The sequence below is a fragment of the Myotis brandtii genome, unplaced genomic scaffold (genome assembly GCF_000412655.1).
Source record: "Myotis brandtii unplaced genomic scaffold, ASM41265v1 scaffold43, whole genome shotgun sequence".
Taxonomy (NCBI): domain Eukaryota; kingdom Metazoa; phylum Chordata; class Mammalia; order Chiroptera; family Vespertilionidae; genus Myotis; species Myotis brandtii.
In genome coordinates, this window is record NW_005366455.1 from 1,258,401 (window position 1) to 1,279,425 (window position 21,025).

The following is a 21,025-nucleotide window of genomic DNA, read 5'->3' on the forward strand; positions in this document are numbered from 1 at the left end:
CTTCACCCAAGATCCTCCAGGGGTTACATCTAACATGATTAGACCAAAATATCAACACCAGGAATCTGACGTTGGTGCAACTTGTGTATTTATAGTTCCATGTCATTTTAACATATATGTAAATTTTAAAAACCATCAAGGCAATCACGACAGGAAATGATTCCATCACCACAAAGATCTCCCTCATGCTGTCCCTTTACAGTCAGGCCTACCCTCCTCCTCCTCACCGTCCCGAACACCTGGCAACCATGAATCTATTTTCTAGCTCTATAATTTTGTCATCACGCATTTTACACATGAGGTCTGAGTAATAGGAGTTTAAGCATGACTTTTTTAAAAATATTTTTTCATTTATTTTAGAGAGAGGGGAAAGGAGAGGAATAGAAAGATAGAAACATCGATTAGAGAGAACATCAATTTGCTGCCTCCTGCATGCCCCCTAGTGGAGATCGAGTCCACAACCCAGGCATGTGAGCCTTGATCAGGAAACAAACCATGACTTCCTGGTTCCTGGGTCCACGCTCAACCATTGAGCCATCCCGGTTGGGCTAAGCATGACTTGTAAAGCACCGTGTATAACTTAAAAGTAACTACCCAGAAGTTTCAAAGTTTACATACAATTACTATCCTAGAAACAGCACTGCTGAGGGATTTGTAGATCAGGGCTCTGCTTTAGGCCTGCCATCAGTGAGCTGTGTCATCTCTGGTTCTGTGTAAAATTTGGTATTATGCTGGAAGATTTATAGGATGCCCCAGGCCTCTTTAGTTCTACAACTCTAATCTTTCACACACTAATGAATCAACGACTGGCAAATCTTAGGAAATGGAAAATAATCTCTAAAATACAAAGCTCCTCCTGGAATACAGAGTGAGATGAGATGCAGGCATTTACAGGTAATCAAGAGAAATCATGCATCATGTCGCTGATTACCTCTTTAAATCTTTATACATAATGTAAACATAATGTAATGCAACAATACACACAGAGACACATATTTATACGTATGTCTGTATATGTCTCAGCCAAGTAGCTCTAACTTTAAGAAAATACCTTTCCTTAACCAGGTATCTGAAAAGATTACAACCTTGTTTTTACCTTTTATGATCTTTGTTGTCTTAGGAATAAAAGGGTTTTTCCATATAATGGTTGACAATCAAAGACTGCATAAAAATCATTATTCTGCTTCCCCTCAGGGGTTCACACAAAAAACAACACAAAATTACCACTACCTTCCCTGGGCTGATATCAGGCCGAAGAAAGCGAAGGCAATCTGAATAATTAGACCAGGTTTTATTTAAACTGTGTATAAAATCCCATGTTCCATTGGGGTTACAGCGTCGCAAAGCCACTCCTGTAAAGACACGAAGAAAAACAGTGAGAGTGCTCAGGTCTCTTAGAGTCCGTTACAAAAATAAAATGGTAAATTTTGTTCCAAATTACCCATTTCAGAAAAACCCAATACCTTTATGATTGAAGTCATAAATATAAGGAGGGCAGGGGACAGCCAAGATTTTCCCCACTGTTCCTCTGGGCCAACAAATGAGTCCATCCCATTCTGGAAAACAATTTCCCTCTGATGAAAAAAGAAATTAAAAAGCACATAAACAAAAATGCAGTGAGAACCAGAGAGTAAATGCATTCAAAATGCAAAATTTCAAGCCACTGCCTGTAGCAAAATATAAAAAAAAAAAACTAGTAATTTTGGAAACTAGAATGAGGTAGATAGGGTGCAAATATCCCAAAATTCATCCACTTAGCCTCATCGAGGGGCCATTGATAGGAACATTTGATTTGCATATATTAAAATATTTTAGTGATTCCAATATTAATGAGTTATAGCAATTAATATATGAGAAACATTAGAATTCATTGTGAACTTCTGTAGTAAAATTCTTCCAACTAGCATAGTTGTAGCTATATTTTTTACCCTAGATTTTTTTTAATTGCTGTTAAAAAATATAACATATGAAATAGATTGAGCTTCAGAGGTAAGCTCCACGATTTGGGTTTGCCTTTACCAATGAGTGCCCTAACACTCATCTCAAACAAAATTCTCATAAGCTCTACTCTTCCCGAGATGCATCCAGGACCCTCTCACTTCTCAAACCTCCATGGCCACCAGCATGGCCAAGTCCTTCGTCTCCAGCCTGAATTACTACAATAACCTCCAACTGGTCTTCCTGACTCTGTTCTTGCTCCCCTCCGTTTATTCTTTAATTACAGTTGACATTCAATACTACATTAGTTTGGGGTGTGCAGCATGGCGGTTAGACATTTATATAATTTACAAAGTGATCCATAAGTCTAGTACCTATCTGGCACCATACATAGTTATCACAATATTATTGACTATTACACCCCATGATTATTTTGTAACTGCTAATTTATACTTCTTAATCCCTTCACCTTTTTCACCCAGTCCTCCAACCCCCCATATCTGGCCACCATCAGTCTGTTCTGTGTTTCTGAGTAGATTCCACATACAAGTGAAATCATATGGTATTTGCCTTTCTGTCTGACTTATTTCGAAAAGATACATGCAACCCTATGTTCATTGCAGCATTATTTACAGTAAACAAGATATGGAAGCAACCTAAGCGTCCATCAACGATTAGATAAAGAAGATGTGGTACATATATACAATGGAATATTACTTGGCCATAAAAAAGAATGAGATCTTACCATTTGCAACAGCATGGATGGATCTAGGGGGCATTATGCTAAGTGAAATAATAAGCCCTTTCATTTATTCTTAACACAATAGCCCCAAAGGCTTCCCTTCTCACTCTGAGCAAAAGCCAAAGTCTTTACAATGTCTGAAGGCCCCGGCAGGATCTGCCCTCTCCCCTAGATCATCTCCCTGACCTCAATTCCCGCTAACGGCCTCCTTTCTCTTCCAGGAACTCAACCCAATTCCCCCAGAGAGCCCCAACGCTTATTCCCTCACCTCCTACAGACTTTTACCCAAACTTCAACTTTGGAGTAAACTTTCCCATTTGAAATTACTTCCCAACACACTCCTTATCGCCTTTCCTGGTGTATTTTTCACCTTCCAGTGTTGTTATTTTGTTATTGTTTTCTTGAACCGCAGGGTCGAAGGACCCTGAGGGTAGAAGATTTTGTCTGTGTTGTTTCATGCATTCATCACCCAGCATTTGACGGGGGCTGAACAAACATTCAGTCAGTGTCAACACTGTTCTGCGGGGCCTGTCCACTAGCTGTGCATTGAGCTTCTAAGAAGAGAGCATATCAGCCATGTCAGACCCCGACATCCCCAAAACAGACCATTTTAACGAGTCCTGTTTTCATTTTCTATTGCCACCTTCACACATTACCACATATTTAGTGTTTTCAAATAACCCAAGTTTATGGTCTCACTATTTCTATAACTCAGACGTCCAGCAAGCTTGGCTGGATCTCTGCATATAGATTCACAAGGCCAAAATCAAGGTCTGGGCAGGGCCGCGTTCCTTCCTGGGGGCGCTGGGGGAGAACCTGTCTCCTTGCTCACTTCCATTGTTGGCAGAATTCAGTTCCTTGCCGCTGGAGGACTGAGGTTCCCGTGTCCTTGCTGGCTGTCAGCCGAGGGCTGTTCTCAGTTTCTAGCAGCCACGTGCATTTCTTAGCTCAAGATCCCCTTCTTCCATCTTCAAAGTGAGCAGAGCAGGTTGGGTCCTTGTCACAGTTCAGGTCTCTCCTCCACGCTCCTTTTCTGTGACTCTCCTGCCTTACTCGGCCACTGTTAAGGTCTCCTTAAAAGTGACTACATTGGGCCCATCCACACAATCCCGGATAATCTGCCTATTTTAAGGCCCAAAACCTTAATTCCACCCGTGATGCCCCTTTATCATGTGCCATGACATATACAGGCCTAACACCAGATACTGGGGAGGGGCCATCTTTGGGGGGGCATCTGTTACCACAGGTGCTACCCATTACAGCTCTCAATGTTTCAGTTATCAATTACACTAACTCTAGCTGAGGATGTTTGTTCTCAGTAACGTTCATGACGTCAAGTGTGTTTGTTCAGTTTTGAACAGTCAGCATAACAGAACCTCACACAACCGTTTGATCTCTACACAAAGGATTCCAGCACAAACCTGAAATTAACGTCTAGTGTCCACCACATCACACAGAAACAAATATCTGACTTGCTTTGTGAATTGCTGAAGTGATGAAAAGAAATAAAACGTCCTCCCTCGCCCCCCCGCTGTTCTTATCAAAGAGAGCCTTTTCCTTGGAAACAGCCTCACTTTGTCCACGTAATAAAAAGCCTGGGCTTTCAATATCACAAGCCACCCGGGAGCTCAGCCCACTGGCTCCAGCTTCTGATGCACAGCTTACCTGCCTCTTTCCACCACTCCCTGCTGTTTGCTTGTTTTCTCACTTACACAGAGTGTAATGAATCCATCTCCCCCATCAACTCTGCCCTAAACGCTCTTCTTTATCTTGATAGCATTCCACATGGCTTCCCATCCCTTTACTGTGTTTAACAAATCATGCATCCTTATTAATCTGCACTGCCCAACCCTTCACCAGGAAGATACCCATCCTGCAATCTACAAAAATTGAAGCTGAAAATGCATTCTTGCGTTCTTGTAATTAGTTGTCCCTCTAAAATGTATGCAGCAATGTCATATGCTTCACATCTTCACAAATTTTAGATGTTATATAAGTTTAAATCCAGAGCACTCACTCTTTTTATGTGTAACTCCTGTAGTGTGTGACTGATTCACACTGGCTTGTCTTTAACTGTCCTCTTCCCTCCGCCAGGAATGTCTTTTACTTCCTCGTCTACACATCGAATTCCTGTTCCTTTCATTTTAAGATAAGATGACTATTCCTTCAGGGAGCCTCCTCCAATCCCTCCCCAATGAATTAAGCTGCCTTTCCAGGGATTCCAAATTTTGTTGCCTCTGTTGTTAATAACACCATACTGAACGGTATCATTGTCTCCCGGGGTAAGGGTAGAATCTGATTCACTTTTTCAGTGCTTAGTACAGAAGCAACGAACTGTGGACACATAATGTATTTGTCGAACTGTTTAAGGGACACTGACGATGATAATGCTGGACTGAGACATCTTCCAGCTCAAGATTTCATGAGACTTCAGAGCAAATAGTTCATTCAGCCCTCAAAGGTTCCTTATAAATTCCTTCCCGGTTGTCGCTCCTTCAGTGTTCTTCAAAGGAAGGATGAGTGAGTCTCCTTTTTGACATTATTGGTCTGGCCATTCAGACAACTGCTTCCTAGTGCAACACCCCTACAAAGGCTGAATTAATATAAACACATTCTTTCTTAAAACATGGCTTAGCTTAACTGGCTGTAAATTAAAAGAATAAATCTGAGGCCAGAAAGTATTCCATAGGGTCAGCAAGCACTGCATTTGAGGTTTTTCTAGGTTAATCACTAAAATAATTAAATATAATGTATATTTTCCAAACTAGTAGAGGAAGGACGGATGAAATAAGGAAAAAAAAGTCTCAATCAATTCAAAAGAAGCCAAAAGAACATGGGGGTGAGGAGTGGAAGGGAGGAAAAGCTGGTGAAATGAAAAGCTCAAATAAGGTGAATTAAATAAGTATAAGGAGTAAAAGGAAGATGGTGGCGTAAACGCCTGTACTCACCGCCTCCCACAACCACATCAAAATTACAACTAAAATACAGAACAACCATCATCCAGAACCACTGGAAAGCTGGCTGAATGGAAATCCTACAACTAGAGAAGTAAAGAAGAAAACACAGTGAGACTGGTAGGAGGTGCAGAGGCACGGAACCAGCTGGTCCGGCACCCACCTGAGCCACTTTTTTAATCAGGAGGGAGATCGTCTCAGACCATATCTGATTACAACTCTATACATCCATAAGCGACACACTCAAGGGGCAGACTCAGTAAGCACCAGGCCACCTGGAGGAGCAAGGGGTCCAAGCCCCACACCAGACCCCCAGCCCATGGTCCCAGAGCTGGGAAGAGAAGTCCCCATAACTATTGGCTGTAAAAACCAGTGCGGATTGGGGCTCAGTGACACCAGGCTGCCTAGAGACCCAGCTGTTCTTCTTAAAAGGCTGCCACCACGAACTGAACTTACAAGTCCTGTTTCCTCTGAGCTCTAGCACCAGGGCAAGGCTCTGGGGGACAGAGACACATACAAGGAGGAACTGGATTGTCTGGCATCAGGGCAGGAACTCGGGGGCAGCTTTCTCCCAGACAAAGGTGCTCACAGAGATCATTGTTCCTATGCTGGGACCTCCCGGGTCCCAGGGCTGACTGGCAGCCATTTCTTTTTGCTCCACCCTGGTGATTCCCTAAGTCCCCGCCTCATCCAATTTAAAACCCCACCCAATCTGTGTGCTGCAGCTTTTGCATATAAATAGCCTGTCCTTCCTCAGGATAAAACCTCTCAAACAAGCTGCAGCTGGGTCAGAGAGCCCCAAGCCTATCAATAAAAGGCCCAAGACCCAGCACCAGCCCCAACCTGCCTTACTTCACAGCTGGGCCTCATCTGGGCAATTCCAAACCCAATACAAAGAGGAAGAATCTGCAGATCTCTCTGTAGCTCCTGATGGGTGGCCCCAGGCAGTGGCTGGCTTTGCACCTCCCTGGAGACCCAAGAGCCAATGTACCCAGTGGTCAGTGTCAGACCATATCAGATTACAACTCTACACATCCATAAGTGACACACTCAAGGGGCAGACTCAGTGAGCACCAAAGCCCCACTAAAGCAAGTCCTGCTCCTTAGGGGTGTTTCCTGCACAGCAGCTCTCCACTGCAGTCACAATTGGTCCTCACAGCCAATTGGCCTGGAGGTCAATTCCTCCCAATGCCTCCAACAGCAATCAAGTCTCAACTACCACAAGACTGTACACACAGGCCACAAAGGGGTGCACCTAGAGTGCCCAGCTCAGGTGACTGGGGAGGTTGAGCCACTGGGCCCTATAGAACACCCACTACACAAGACCACTCTATCAACTCAAGGAGACATAGCAGCTCTACCCAATACATAGAAACAAACACAGGGAACTAGCCAAAATGCTGAGACAAGGAAACATGTCACAAATGGAAGAAAGCAAACTACTGGATATAGAGTTCAAAACCACGGTTATAAGGTTACTCAAGAATCTGCTAGAAACCTCCAAAAAAAAATTGAAAAGGACCAGTCAGAAATTAAGCATACACTGACTGAAATAAAGAATAATATACAGGGATTCAACAGTAGAGTAAAGGATTCTGAGAATCAACAATTTGAAATACGAGGAAGCAAAGAACACCCAACCAGAACAGCAAAAAGAATACTCTACCCAGCAAAGCTATCATTTAGTATTGAAAGTCAAATAAAGAGCTTCACAGATAAGAAAAAGCTAGAGTTCATCACCACCAAACCAGTGTTATATGAAATGTTGAAGGGTATTCTTTAAGAGGAAGAAGAAGAAAAAGAAAAAGATAAAAAAAATATGAACAAAAAAATGGCAACAAATACATACCTATCAACAATTGAATCTAAAATCAAAATAAACAAGAAATCTAATGAACAGAATAAATTGGTGAATAAAATAGAATCAGAGGCATGGAAATGGAACAGACTGATGATTCTCAGAGGAAAAGGGGGTAGGGGGCAGGAAGAGATTAAAAAAGATCTTATATGCATACTAGAGGCCCAGTGCATGAATTTGTGCATGGGTGAGGTCTTGCGGGCCCAGCCCAATTGGGGCCAATTGGGCCTGGCCGGCTGGGGGTAGGGAGCATGGGCAGTTGGCCGGCTGGCCCCATCCCCAATCAAGGTGGTGGGGCCAATTGGGGGTGGGGTAAGCTGGGGGGAGGGGCCACAGGTGGTTGGCTGGCTGGCCCCACCCTCTGGTTGAACTCCCGGTCAAGGGGACAATTCGCATATTAGGCTTTTATTATATAGGATATGCATTACCTATGAACACAGACAATAGCATAGTGAAGGCCTGGGGTGGGGCGGGAACTGAGAGGAGAGGGGTAATGGGGGGACATCTGTAATAATCTCAACAATAAAGATTAAAACAGCAAAACAAAAAATAAGCATAATTAAATTCAAGTATTGTATATTAATAATCACAATGTAATTGGACTAAATACTTCAGTTAATAGACAAAGATCATCAGAATAGATAAAAAAAAAAGTCCACGTGTGTCTTGTTTATAAAAGATACCACCAAACATAAGCACACAGAAAAGTTTAACAAAAGAATGTGAAAAGAGAGGGAGTTGTTCAATGGATATAAAGTATCAATTTTTGCAAGATGATTTGTTGTACAACTGTGTGAATGTGCTTAATACAACTGAACTGTGTACTTAAAAATGTTTTAGATGGTAAATTTAATGTTATGTGTATTTTATAATCAAAGACATTTATAAAGAATGGAAAAAGATATGGCAGGCAAATATCTACCAAGAGAAAAAGAAACAAATGTTCTTTATTAAGTATTGTTACTTTTAATATAATGATTTCATATTATACATTTTTTAATCCTCAACAAAGATATGTTTATTGATTTGAGAGAGAGAGAGAAACATTGATGTGAGAAACCAGAAATGAACAAAACATAAACAGTGAAAAACATTCTCATAATCTTTTTTTAAGCCATGGTACAAACTTGCACTATTTTACCTTCTAATATAATTGAAAATTAAAGGTTTGGTATCAAGCTATTTGAAATAGTCCTTCATCTGAATCAAAATCCAATATCCATCAATGTATAAGATTTTAGGTTATGGGAGGACACTCCAACCAAATGAGCCACACTGGCCAGGGCTATATTATATATTATTTGATATTTAAAGCAATAGTACACTAGTGGTAAAGAGGGCTGCTTCCTACTGATAAAAGGTTTTACTTACCAGGAAATACAACATTTCTTAACTTGTATATACTGAATAACATTTTCAAAATAGATGAAGCAAAAAATTCCCCATCATAGTAAGAGATTTTAATATATAAACCTCAGACAAGAATAGGTCAAGCAGATGAAAAATCACGGACACAGAATACATGAACAATACAACCGATAACCTAGTGGACACTGTGAAACAATGTGCTCATATGGAGAATCACATGCCTCTGAAGACCACATGGAACATTTATCAAAATTGACCAGATTATCAGCCATCAAGTCGCAACACATTCCTAAAAATCAGTATCGTGCAGACCACGTTCTTTGATAATAATCAACTGAAAAATCAATCACAAAACTTTTTTAATATTTGGAGACTAGAATGAAGCAGATATCAAACTACATGTTTTATTAGGGGGCATAGCTTTAAGGACATTATCTGCTGTGTTCAGATTGTTGGAATTCAGGGAGCTCAGTAAATAGTAGTTCCCTTCCCAGTTGAATTCAGAACTACCTGTATTTGAGAAGCTACATAAGGAGTCAGGCAGATGGAGATCAAACAATCACTTTATTATGAAAAAGGCTTTTTGGAGAACATGGCCTACGTACATGTAAATGGGCTTGCTTACTGGCTCCTCTGAATTTTACATACTACCAAAAACTGTAGGTAATACCCACAAGGACAGACCCTACTCCTTGAAGCTTACTGTATGATCACAGATAAACCACCATGCATGCTCTCTAGGCAGACAGATCCCAGTGAGGCCAGAGGAACAGGCTGATATGCAGTCGATATTCCCAAACTCACATATCAGTTACTCCTCCCACAGGGAGGGAAAAGCTAGTGAGTTAAAGAGATGAAAAGAGCCTTATTCTGCTACACAACCCTCCACATGGGAACAGAATGACTAATAAGGGTCTCCTAATATTAAATAAGGGGAATTTGCAATCTTGGTGAGGACTGGGGTAGGGGCATGAGGACGACACAGTTTTCTTAGCATCGTTACCTCCTTCCTGGAGCTGAGCTGTGATGTTGAGTTCACACTCTACTTTAGCTTTCAGCACAAGAACAATCTGCTCTTCTGTAGTAATGGTGCCACCAGAATCCAGCTGCAGAAATGAACAAAACATAAACAGTGAAAAACATTCTCATAATCTTTTTTTAAGCCATGGTACAAACTTGCACTATTTTACCTTCTAATATAATGGAAAATGTTTGGTATCAAGCTATTTGTGAAATAGTCTCATCTGAATCAAAATCCAATATCCATCAATGTATAAGATTTTAGGATAATCTTACTTTTACCTGATTTGCCTAAAGAAAAAATCCCATACTAGAACTTTTTAATATAACTAGGTAATGTGTATAATATAATTAGAAAAAATAATAAACAGATGGTAAATTTCCTAGAGTATTTTATTAATTCTCCTGCAATGTGTCAGTTATGGCACACAGAAAGACAATGGGTTCAACCAGCATGGTTTAGTGGTTGAGCATCGACCTATGAACCAGGAGGTCAGGTTTTGATTCCCAGTCAGGGCACATGCCTGGATTTCGGGCTAGATCCCCAGTGTAGGAGGCAGCCGATCAATGATTCTCTCTCATCATTGATGTTTCTCTCTCTCTCCCTCTCCTTTCCTCTCTGAGATCAATAAAAAAAATAGGAAAGACAATGGACTAGACTAGAAGACTAAATTTAGTCTACTGAAAAAGTACTGGGAAATCACTGGTTCAGAACAGAGCCTCTTATGAGATTGCAGTGAAGACATCAGCCATAGATGCTGTCACCTGAAGATTTCACTGGGACTAGAGGATCCACCTCCAAGGTGGCCCACTCACATGGTATTGGCAGGGGCCTCAGTTTCTACATGGCTGATGGGAGGACTCCTCAGCTCCTCACCAGAGGGCTCTCTCCATACAGGTGCTTGAGTGTCTTCACAGCATGTCGACTGGCTTCACAAAGAGCGAGTGATTCCAGAAAGAAAGCAAGGGGGAAACCACAATGCCTTCTATGATCTAGTCTCAGGTGTCACTCATGATCAGTCCCATCATATTCTGTTGGTTGAAAGCAAGTCACCAACTCTCACTCAAGGAGAGAGACGTTAATCTCTACCTCTTTAAGGGAGGTATCAAAAATTTGTAAATATATTTTAAGCAACCACAATTTTCTGCGAGTGATCGCCTATTTTCTAGAAAAAGAATACTGAGCACTTTGTGTTCTGTAGGTTTATTAACAATAATGTGGTCCAGAGCTTTGCAGTTCAGTTTTCAGTTAGGGACTTAGAGATTCTTAAATCAAATGAGATGATGAAACTTATCAGTAGTATCTAAGTGGCAAACTCCCTATAACACAACCCTTTGTAAATCTAAAATCTTTCATTTCAGTCTGCAAATACACTTATTCTCCAGAATGCTTATTTAAAGAAAGTGGAAAAACAAGCCTTTTCATATTTTATTTACATTATGCACTGAACATTAAAAATTGAAAGATGTTTATATTATTAGCCATAGGAAGTACAATTAGAGATTATTAATAATTATGGTTTTAAATGACACAAAATGATAGACTGGCAGGTTAAACTGAAATGAAGGATATCTATCATAAGAACTGATTTTAGTTCAAAAATGTGTATCATTCCTGAAAATTATGAGTTTATTATTTTCTAATATATCTATACTAATAAAAGGGTAATATGCTAATTAGACCGGGAAACCTTCTGGATGTCCTTCTGGACAAAGCCATAGTGGCAGGGCCAAGGCAGAGGCGGTTAGGGGCGATCAGGCCAGGAGGGGAGGGCAGTTGGGGGTGATCAGGCCGGCAGGGGGAGCGAAAAAAGCGAGGAGGGGAAGTTGGGGGCAAGAAGGCCAGTGGGGGGGGCAGTTGGGGGAGAGCAAGCCGGCATGCAGAGTGGTTAGGGGTGATCAAGCAGGCAGGCAGGTGAGCGGTTAGGAGCCAGCAGTCCTGGCTTGCAAGAAAGATGTCTGACTTCCAGTTTAGGCCCAATCCCACAGGGATAAACCGGCAGTCAGACATCCCCTGAGGGGTCCCAGACTGGAGAGGGTGCAAGCTGAGCTGAGGACACCCCCCCATGCACGAATTTTGTGCACCAGGCCACTAGTTTATAATATAAAGGGTATCTCAATAAATAATCAGATGAATATAGTTTTGGAGATTGTTGGATATTATTTATAGCTCAGTGCCCACATTTATTTTAATAATTTGTTTTCATGAAAAAATAGAATAATAAAAAACTAATTGGGGGGGGGGCGGGGCAGGTGGCATACACAACAGAATTTAACTATAAGGTTAACACAGTGCAGATTCGGAGTTAGAAGTAGCCACACTAAAAGTGAGCCATAAAGTCTCACATATCATCAAAGGAGAATGAAATGAAAACAGATGAGTCATCTGAGTGAGCAGGGATGGAAAACTGACTTCTCCATTCATTCTCCAGAAAGTCAGGCAACATTCAAGTTGTTAGGGTGTTATTTCTTTCTGGCTGTATTTTCAGTTGAATAGTTATTTTCTTTGACTTAAATCCTAGAAACTATGGGGCAAGCTGTAAGCAAGTTTCAGGACTATAAATTTGATTCAGAAAAATTTGATTTAAATATCAAACATAACATTTCAAATCACTCCTTTTACCCGTTTTACTTGAACAAATACATTTTTGTTTTCTTCTATGCATATGTGGCCCTTTTACTGAGATAACCTTTTCAAGAACATAAGCATTATGGAAACTATAGCTTCTCGAGATATTTTATTCTAAAAATATGGCCAGTTTAATCTAGGCACAAATTTGGTTAGTATCCTATATAATAAAAGCCTAATATGCTAAGTGTCTGGTCATCTGGTTGGCCATTCAACCAATCGAAGAGTAATATGCTAAGGCCACTCAACTGCTCACTATGATGTGCACTGACCACCAGGGGGGCAGATGCTCTGATAGGTAGGTTAGCTTGCTGCTGAGGTCCGGCCGATCGGGACTGAGCAAGATGGCTGGACACACCCTGGAGCCCTCCCCAGCTGGCCAACCTCCCGTGTCCCTCCCTAGCCCCAATTGTGCACTGGTGGGGTCCCTCGGCCTGGCCTGTGCCCTCTCACAATCCAGGACCCCTCAGGGGATGTCAGAGAGCCAGTTTCTGCCTGATCCCATAAGCCAAGCCAAGAAACCCCACTGATGCACAAATTCGTGCATCAAGCCTCTAATATATATGTATATATATTTAGAGAGAGAAAGGAAGGGAGGGAGAGAGAGAGAGAAACATCGATGTGAGAGAGAAACATCAATCAGTTGCCTCCCACATGCACCCCTACTGGGGATCAGACCTGCAACCTGGGCATGTGCCCTGACTGCACATGGAACCCGAGGCCTTTTGGTACATAGTCTGACATCAACCAACTGAACCACACCGGCCAGGACAGGACGTACTAATTCACAGTCTGTTAAATTGATCTTTAGTCATTTCAAGTGAGAGTTAAGAAAATGCTTAACATCTTTTATAATGCCTTTTCTTCCTCCTTTGTTACAGATACAAGTGCTCATCACCATAGGCATTAAAATCATAGTTTATTTAAAACAGAAGAACATTTTTCCTACTCAGTGTTTTATATTCAATGTTACTAAAAGCAACAATTGCATTCAAAACAAAATGGTACTTTTAGAAAAATAGATGTTAGTAATTTTTCCTGGGCAAGCGATCATTTACAATTTGAAATAAAATGTTGAATTTCAATCTACCACATACTTGATAGCTAAAAGGAGCCCTAATTTGATCATGTGTATCCTACTGAAAGTACCTAAAGTTGTCATTATAGATATTGTTAATGTCAGAGTATATGAATCCTCATAATTACAATATTCATGTTTATTCTCTTTTAAAGTCAACATTAATTCATAAATTAGGTATATTTAAAAAGAAGCATTCTGGAACTTCAACTTCTGTTGTAATGGAGTAGGCATATTTCCTCCATTCCTCCCAGTAAGAACAACTAAAAACTCTGGACATCCTGTATAATAAAAGGCTAATATGTAAACTGACCGAACAGCGGAATGACTGGTCGCTATGATGCACACTGACCACCAGGGGGCAGATGTTCAACACAGGAGCTGCCCCCTGGTGGTCAGTGTGCTCCCACAGCGGGAGCGCCGCTCAGCCAGAAGCCCTGAGCTGGTTCACAACTGGTGAGCGCAGCGGCAGTGGGGGGAGTCTCTCCCACCTCCGCAACAGTGCTAAGGATGTCTGACTGATGGCTTAGGCCCATGGGGAGCAGGCCTAAGCCGTCAGTCAGACATCCCCTGAGGGCTCCCGACTGTGAGAGAGTGCAGGTCGGGCTGAGGGACCCCCCCCCACCCAGTGCACAAGTTTCGTGCACCGGGCCTCTAGTTATATATAAAATGAACGTAAGAGGACTCCAAAAGTGGAGAGCAGAAAACAGACCAAGTAAGAACCTCAGATCCTGAAGAACAATACAGTGGAAAATTCTTTGAGTTTTCTTTTTGTCTCATGTGTTCCTGACTTGGATTTGTAGAAACTGGCAACTCTAAAACACCAACAGGCGCTGACCAAAAAAAAGTCTCATAAAAACTCTGCTCTCTATAGCAAAGAAAGGAAAGAGGTAGCCTGACAAGACAGAAAACTTTTAGAGAGTAATAGCTCAAACCAAACACCACAGAAGAAAGCCACAGTCCAACCCCAATCCATACCAGCAAAGGCTAACTAGACAAAGGTTTAAGGAGATGCTATAAGAAGGTGCCCCTGCATCCTCCCCACAGTGGTTTCACAGCAAAGTAGAGAGCTGGGACTTCCACCTACACGGGTCTGTAACAAGGCTACTCACAGTCCCTCCACCTCAGGTGGCAGTGGAGACGAGGCTGGGATCCTGGACTTCCACCCCAACCTGGCAGTCTCAAGGTGTCCCTCCATCTCCCCTCTGGGGCAGTGTCGGAGAAGACCTAGAGCAGTGATGGCGAACCTATGACACGCGTGTCAAAGGTGACGTGCGAACTCATTTTTTTGGTAGATTTTTCTTTGTTAAATGGCATTTAAATATATAAAATAAATATCAAAAATATAAGTCTTTGTTTTACTATGGTTGCAAATATCAAAAAATTTCTATAAGTGACACGGCATGAGAGTTAAGTTAGGGTTTTTCAAAGTGCTGACATGCCGAGCTCAAAAGGTTCGCCATCACTGACCTAGAGGGGGGTCAATCCAGCAGCAATGTCTCCCCTCCGCCCCCCAATGTGGTGAAGGTGAGACCACGTGAAAGCAGAACTCACACCCCCTCCCATCAGTAATGAGGAGCTCCGCCCCTTGGGTGTCAACAGTAGCTGGCTGGGGCAACCTAAACTTCCACCTCCACTGAGAAGAAACAAGGTCAGATTTCTTGCACATGTATGTGAATCCACAGGCAGAGTGGGCTTCAGGAGAACGAGAGAATGTAAAATTCATAAGAGCAGAGATTCGCAGTTTTGCATTTTTTTTTCAGTGTATCCTTATTCTACCACTTACTTGTCTTTGCCACACAATTAGTGATGAATAGAATAGGATGTTGGAGAGGCATAAATATGCTCATTGCCTTCTTCATAAGGTGGTTGTGAGGATTAAAGAAAATAACCCATATAGAGTGCCTAATTAAGTGCCATTATAGTGAACACTGTATAAACGGTAACTATTACCACTGCTGATATCACCAAGTCCATACTTTTACCACCTTCTAAATATATTTGACCAGAATAAATTTACTGAGGCAAAAAGAAAGAAAGTGCTGAACACGAGAAACCTAGGGCAGAGATCCGCAGGCCTTTCCCATCCCAAGTGAGGACCTACCATCTACGCTGCACATTACAGGGAAGCAAAAGGCAGACTGGATACAGAAATAAGGAAAACGAACAGATACTGCAGGAGGGGAGATGAAAGTCAAGATCAGAGGCAAGGAACCCATCTCTGCATTATTGGCAACCTGTCTCCCTAGTGAACGCTTCTTGGAAGACGGGGCCATGTCTTAATCCCTTTAAGAGCCACGCAATGAGCATCGTGCAGTCTTACTGAACTGAAAAGGAAGAGACCTGGGGAGGAAGAATTTTAATTGAGGGATACCTCCTCATGCTCACAGAAAAGACTTCTTTCGGCTTATTCTACACTGTTTGTGCCGGTTTAGCAACAAAGACTGTTGAGCATATTTATTCTACAAGTATTTGGAGACCAGCCATGGGCAAGATACTATGCACAGACAGGATGGCAGAAGATAGATACAAAAAGAATCCAAGTCCTGGATCTGGCCCTGGGGGAGGTCAGGAGGTCAGGAGGTCCACTATGGCTCTTGGGTACTTAGTACACATTTACATTGAGTGATTCAAAAAAATGCAATAGACTCACAAACAAAATGCCATTACTGATATGTTACCCATCTGGTGGAACTAGGAGTCTGCTGTATCTTTCGGATTGATTTCAAAAGGCATTCTTGAGGCTACAAGAAAGCCCCATGGGTTTACTCGAGGTTTCATCTAGTTCTTAGATGTCTCTAAGATATCTCTAAGTTCAATTAATCAACATGAAAATAGTGCTTACATTTTTTGTGGGTTTTTTTGTTTATTCTTAAAACTTCAGTGTGAGAGAGAATATTTATTGGTTGCCTTCCGTATGTGCCCCGACTGGGCATCGAACCCCCAACCTAGGTATTTGCCCTGAACAGGAATCAAACCCACAACCAACTGAGCCGCACTGGCCGGGGCTGTGCTTAAGTTTTGCTCAAACGTGTCTACGGCCATACCACACGGAACGCGCCCAATCTCGTCTGACCTCAGAAGTGTTGCTGACATGACTACCAGAAGCTTCTGGGTGCTGTGTCTTCCAGACTTCAGTCATCTAGAAAGTGAGATGCCACACTACACGCTGAGAGGAGAAGCTGAGCCTCGGTACTTATTACAGGCATGAGTGCCTTTCTGAAGGCAGATTCTCCTGGGGGTGGGCAGGATGTGCAAGCTTAGACGCCTCATGCCCACAGTCTTGGTTTAAATGCATTGTTAAACACAGACTGACTCTCAAAAATGTCTTTACCAAACAACTGAAAAACTTTTCCTCATAGAACACAGAGCTGCCCTGATTATATAAGTAGGAAAGTGACAGGAGTATAAATTATTCTCATTTAGGAAATTTCAGGCAGTTTGCAACCTGATGTAAATGGTTTCATAAAGAAGAGGCAGAAGTCTGCCTTCTGGAACTTTCATTATACATATAAGTCTGTTCCAATTTTGTCACAAAAATATCTGGCCAATATATTTTTATTGCTTCATGGGTTGACACTCAACCACTGAGCCACACCAGCGGGGCTACAGTTTGTTTTTATAGTGTTTTTAAATTCAATACTCCCTTAATAAATTCAATAATCTATGAGATAAATGGCATTCTTGTCCCTAGTTTAGAATGGAGGAAATGGAGACTCAAAGGGGTGAAATGAACTGCCTAAGGTCACATTGCCATTAAAAGATTTAAAGAATAACTCAGAGAAAGAACAAAAACTAAGCAGAAAGGAAAGAAAGGAGATGATTTCTAGTAGACGACAAAACCAATGGAAGCTCAAGATAGGAAATTAAATGGAATATACTAGTAAGCATGTTAGTTGAAAATGCTCTATTTTTCTTCACAATGAATTGAGAAACTAGAGCTTATCCTCCTCAGTGCACAGTAGAGAGATCAAGTTTAATGCCCAGGGAGGTTGCATGTTAGCAGAAGAAGAATTTGAAATCAGCTTTCTGGGTTCCCAGGCTAGGGCTCCCCCCCCCTCCCCCGCCGCCACAAGAATGCCCATGGCACTGCTGGGATTCCACTCAGGCAAAAACAAGCGGTAACTTGAAGGAAAAAAAAAACACCCACTGGCATCTGTTCACACCTGGGACTCTACGGAACTTATGTACTTGCACTCAGTATGTCATTGGCTTCTGGGAATTTCTTTTAGTTGTGCTGATGGATTTGTAAAAAAAAAACCACCCACTGGCATCTGTTCACACCTGGGACTCTACAGAACTTATGTACTTGCACTCAGGATGTCATCGGCTTCTGGGAATTTTTTTTAGTTGTGCTGATGGATTTGTACTCAATTCCCCCCTCCCACCCCCACCCCAAACACACACACACACTGTCTGAGAGCCACATGGGGCCTGGAGAAGGTGACTAAGTCATGTGGGCTCAGGCCAGCAAAGCCAGTGTTGTTCCTTGATAGTTATGTAAGGGAGGCAGCCATGGAGGCAGCCACTGAGACAGCCCTCCAATAAAGACCCAGCCATTTATCTGTACGGAGGGCAGTTGGCTGCCAGCCTCCAGCTGCACTGCTTTCAAGCATCTGTCTCAGTCCTACAGCCAAGTCTGTGATCCTCTACACAACCCCAGCCAATGACGGGGCACAATGGGAGTGCTGGGACCCGGCCACTTTGTCACCACCTGGGACTCCTCTGATGGATCCTTTGTCCCACAGCTCTCCATGGGATTGGCCAAGACTTTGTCAGATTTGCATCCTGATCTGAGGCTGTCCTTATCCGATCCTGCCTCCTCACCCTTTTATCTTTCAAAGGCATTAACCTCTCCCAATAAACCTAATACCATCTCAGTCTCTTTCCAGGAGGACCCACTAACACAGTAAAGAAAATACCTCACATATTCATACAGTGGTCCTCATCACCATATGATAATCTGACTTTAAGAAATATATTGCTGGGCTCTGCAATGACACCTAATGCATGAATGAATTAGTTTTGAACTGTACACTGAGTCAAAGGCAGCATCTTTTGTAAAAAATATTTTTTTTATTGATTTAAGAGAGGAAGGGAGAGGGAGAGAGATAGAAACATCAATGATGAGGGAGACTCATTTATCAGCTGCCTCCTGCATACCTCCTACTGAGGATTGAGCCCGAAACCCGGGCATCTGCCCTGACCAGGAATCGAACCATGACCTCCTGGTTCATAGCCCAATGCTCAACCACTGAGTCATGCCGGCGGGCAAAGGCATCTTTGCCAACCAAAAACCACAGAGATTTTTTATTCTATGTTATCTATTTTGTAATGTGATTCAATGTCTATTGAATATTAAAGAATTATTCTACACAAGCTAATTCTGCTTAGATGAGTTCTCTTTGTCTATCAGTCTGTTAAAATTTTGTAAAATATATGTATTAGTTGGGAATGAAGAAGAAGAAACTGAAGATCAGAAAAGGTGTCAATGTAAATCACTTTAACTTTCAGATTTTGTTTAAAACGCAATACATTATCACAAACTGTCATTTCATACAATTCCTAATCTATAAACATAAATGGAAGTCAGTTTAAAGCAATGGGTCTCAACCAGGGGCAATTTTGCCTACAAAGGAACGTTTGGCAATATCTAAAGACTCTTTTTGTGTCACAAGGGGGCAGGGACAGAGAATGCTACTGGAATCTAGTGGAAAGGGATGCTGCTCATTAACCCACAATGTATAAGATAACCCCGAAACAAAGGATTATATGGCCCAAAATGTCAATAGTGCCGAAGTTGAGAAACTTTGGTTTAAGTTATAGAACAGAATGTTTAATGTCCTGATTGTTTTCTTGAAATCTGAAAGTAAAGGAAATATTCTGTCCATAATCCCTTAGTGATTTTTTGTTGTTGTACTAATCAATATTTTCCCATTTTCTTAGAAAAGGTAATCTAGAACACGAAGCAAAATCAATGGGTAGAATTGCCCCTTTTATGGGGAAACAGTGTTTTTAAGCATATTATTCAAATAGCTTACGAGATAGAAATGCAGGAAATACATTACAGATCACCAGAGTTCTGTGTCACCAAATTCGTAGGGTTTTTTCCCTCTCAGTCATATTACTACTGTTGGTGAAAATTTTCAAGTTTAAGCAAACCCTACTCTTAAGCATACATTGCTAATCTTATTGTAAATATGTAACACACATATTGTTTGATTTTTTTTTAAAAGAGAACAAGTTTACGGAAACATCCTGGTTAGGTTGCGTAAGGCCCAGTATTTAGCAGGCACCGACGTGCGTCCTTTAATTTATGTGGTTATGTACAAAAAAAAACAATTGCACTTTTAGAATAATTGATATTTAAATTGGTCATCTGAAAGCCAATACCCTAGTATTAAGTTTATGTATTATCAGTAATAAATCAACGCCTAATTCTCTCACAGTGAAAGAATTTAAGAGGGGGAAAAAAACCCCAAAAACTTGGGGTTTCGTTTGATGGTCAAGATGCGCCCCCTACCGAACGGGAGAAATAACGTTGATTCCGTTTAAATTCACAGGACTCTCAAACTGCTTTTTACACTCGCATTTCTTTCCAGCTCATTTATTCCTACCCATGTACACCCGTACATTTCTTCCTAGCTCATCTGAAGACCTGAGCGTAAACTCTAGATTTTATTTGGCACAAGAAGAATGTGCGGCTGAACCATGCGCTGCACATTTGAGAGGCTGCACCGTTCTGAAAGACAACCCAGAAAATCTCTAAACGTTATTTGCAGTACGAAATGACAACTACCACTTATTTCTTAACATTAACCACTGAGCTTGACTTAACACGAATTTTTTTTTCCTATCTCGTCTCTTTGCTTTGATAATACGTGATTCTGTATCCTGGAGCGCAGTCATCTTTCCAGACAGTGCTCACAATCGATCATAGAAGTTTAAGTTCTCAAAAGTGACAGCAAATGGCCAGCAGACAAAAAATAATTTGGATTCATTCACCCGGACGGAGGAGACTACGCGTAAGGAAAGTTCCTTCACTCCCGGCCTCGCCCTCCTGACCCAGGATCACACTGCTCCTTACACCCCCCTACTTCTCAGATGCCCAGATGATGCCGGTCTGGCTGCGCCCACCCCAGGACGCCACTCACCTAAAGCATGTATCTTCGCAGCTCCACTAAATGCATGTACGTGTGCATGTGTGCGTGTGCGCGCGCGCGTGTGTGTGTGCGTGTGCGTGTGCATATGCATGAGTGTGTGTGTGTGTGTGTGTGTGTGTGTGTGTGTGTGTGTGTGTCAACGTGAGTCCCTGGGTCTCGCTCTGGGTCTCCCCGAGTCCAGCCGGAGGCTCGGGAAGCAGGTGCTGCGGGTCCCTGGCTCTTACCTGGGCTCCAGCGAGGAGACCACCGCCGAGCAGCAGGCACCCCAAGAGGTG

The 21,025-nt window shown here is 42.0% G+C and overlaps 1 protein-coding gene across 1 annotated transcript in view; it reads right to left on the reverse strand.

Annotated features, from left to right (window-relative positions):
* The window catches only part of PTH2R (parathyroid hormone 2 receptor), a gene marked incomplete at its 5' end in the record, with an annotated part of 48,714 nt that extends 27,689 nt beyond the window's left edge, over window positions 1-21,025 (reverse strand). The window contains 4 exons of the mRNA XM_005874261.2: window positions 1,231-1,352; window positions 1,464-1,574; window positions 9,864-9,966; window positions 20,975-21,025. Of these exons, the coding sequence (XP_005874323.1) occupies window positions 1,231-1,352; window positions 1,464-1,574; window positions 9,864-9,966; window positions 20,975-21,025 (387 nt within the window). The remainder of the gene's footprint in view (window positions 1-1,230; window positions 1,353-1,463; window positions 1,575-9,863; window positions 9,967-20,974) is intronic.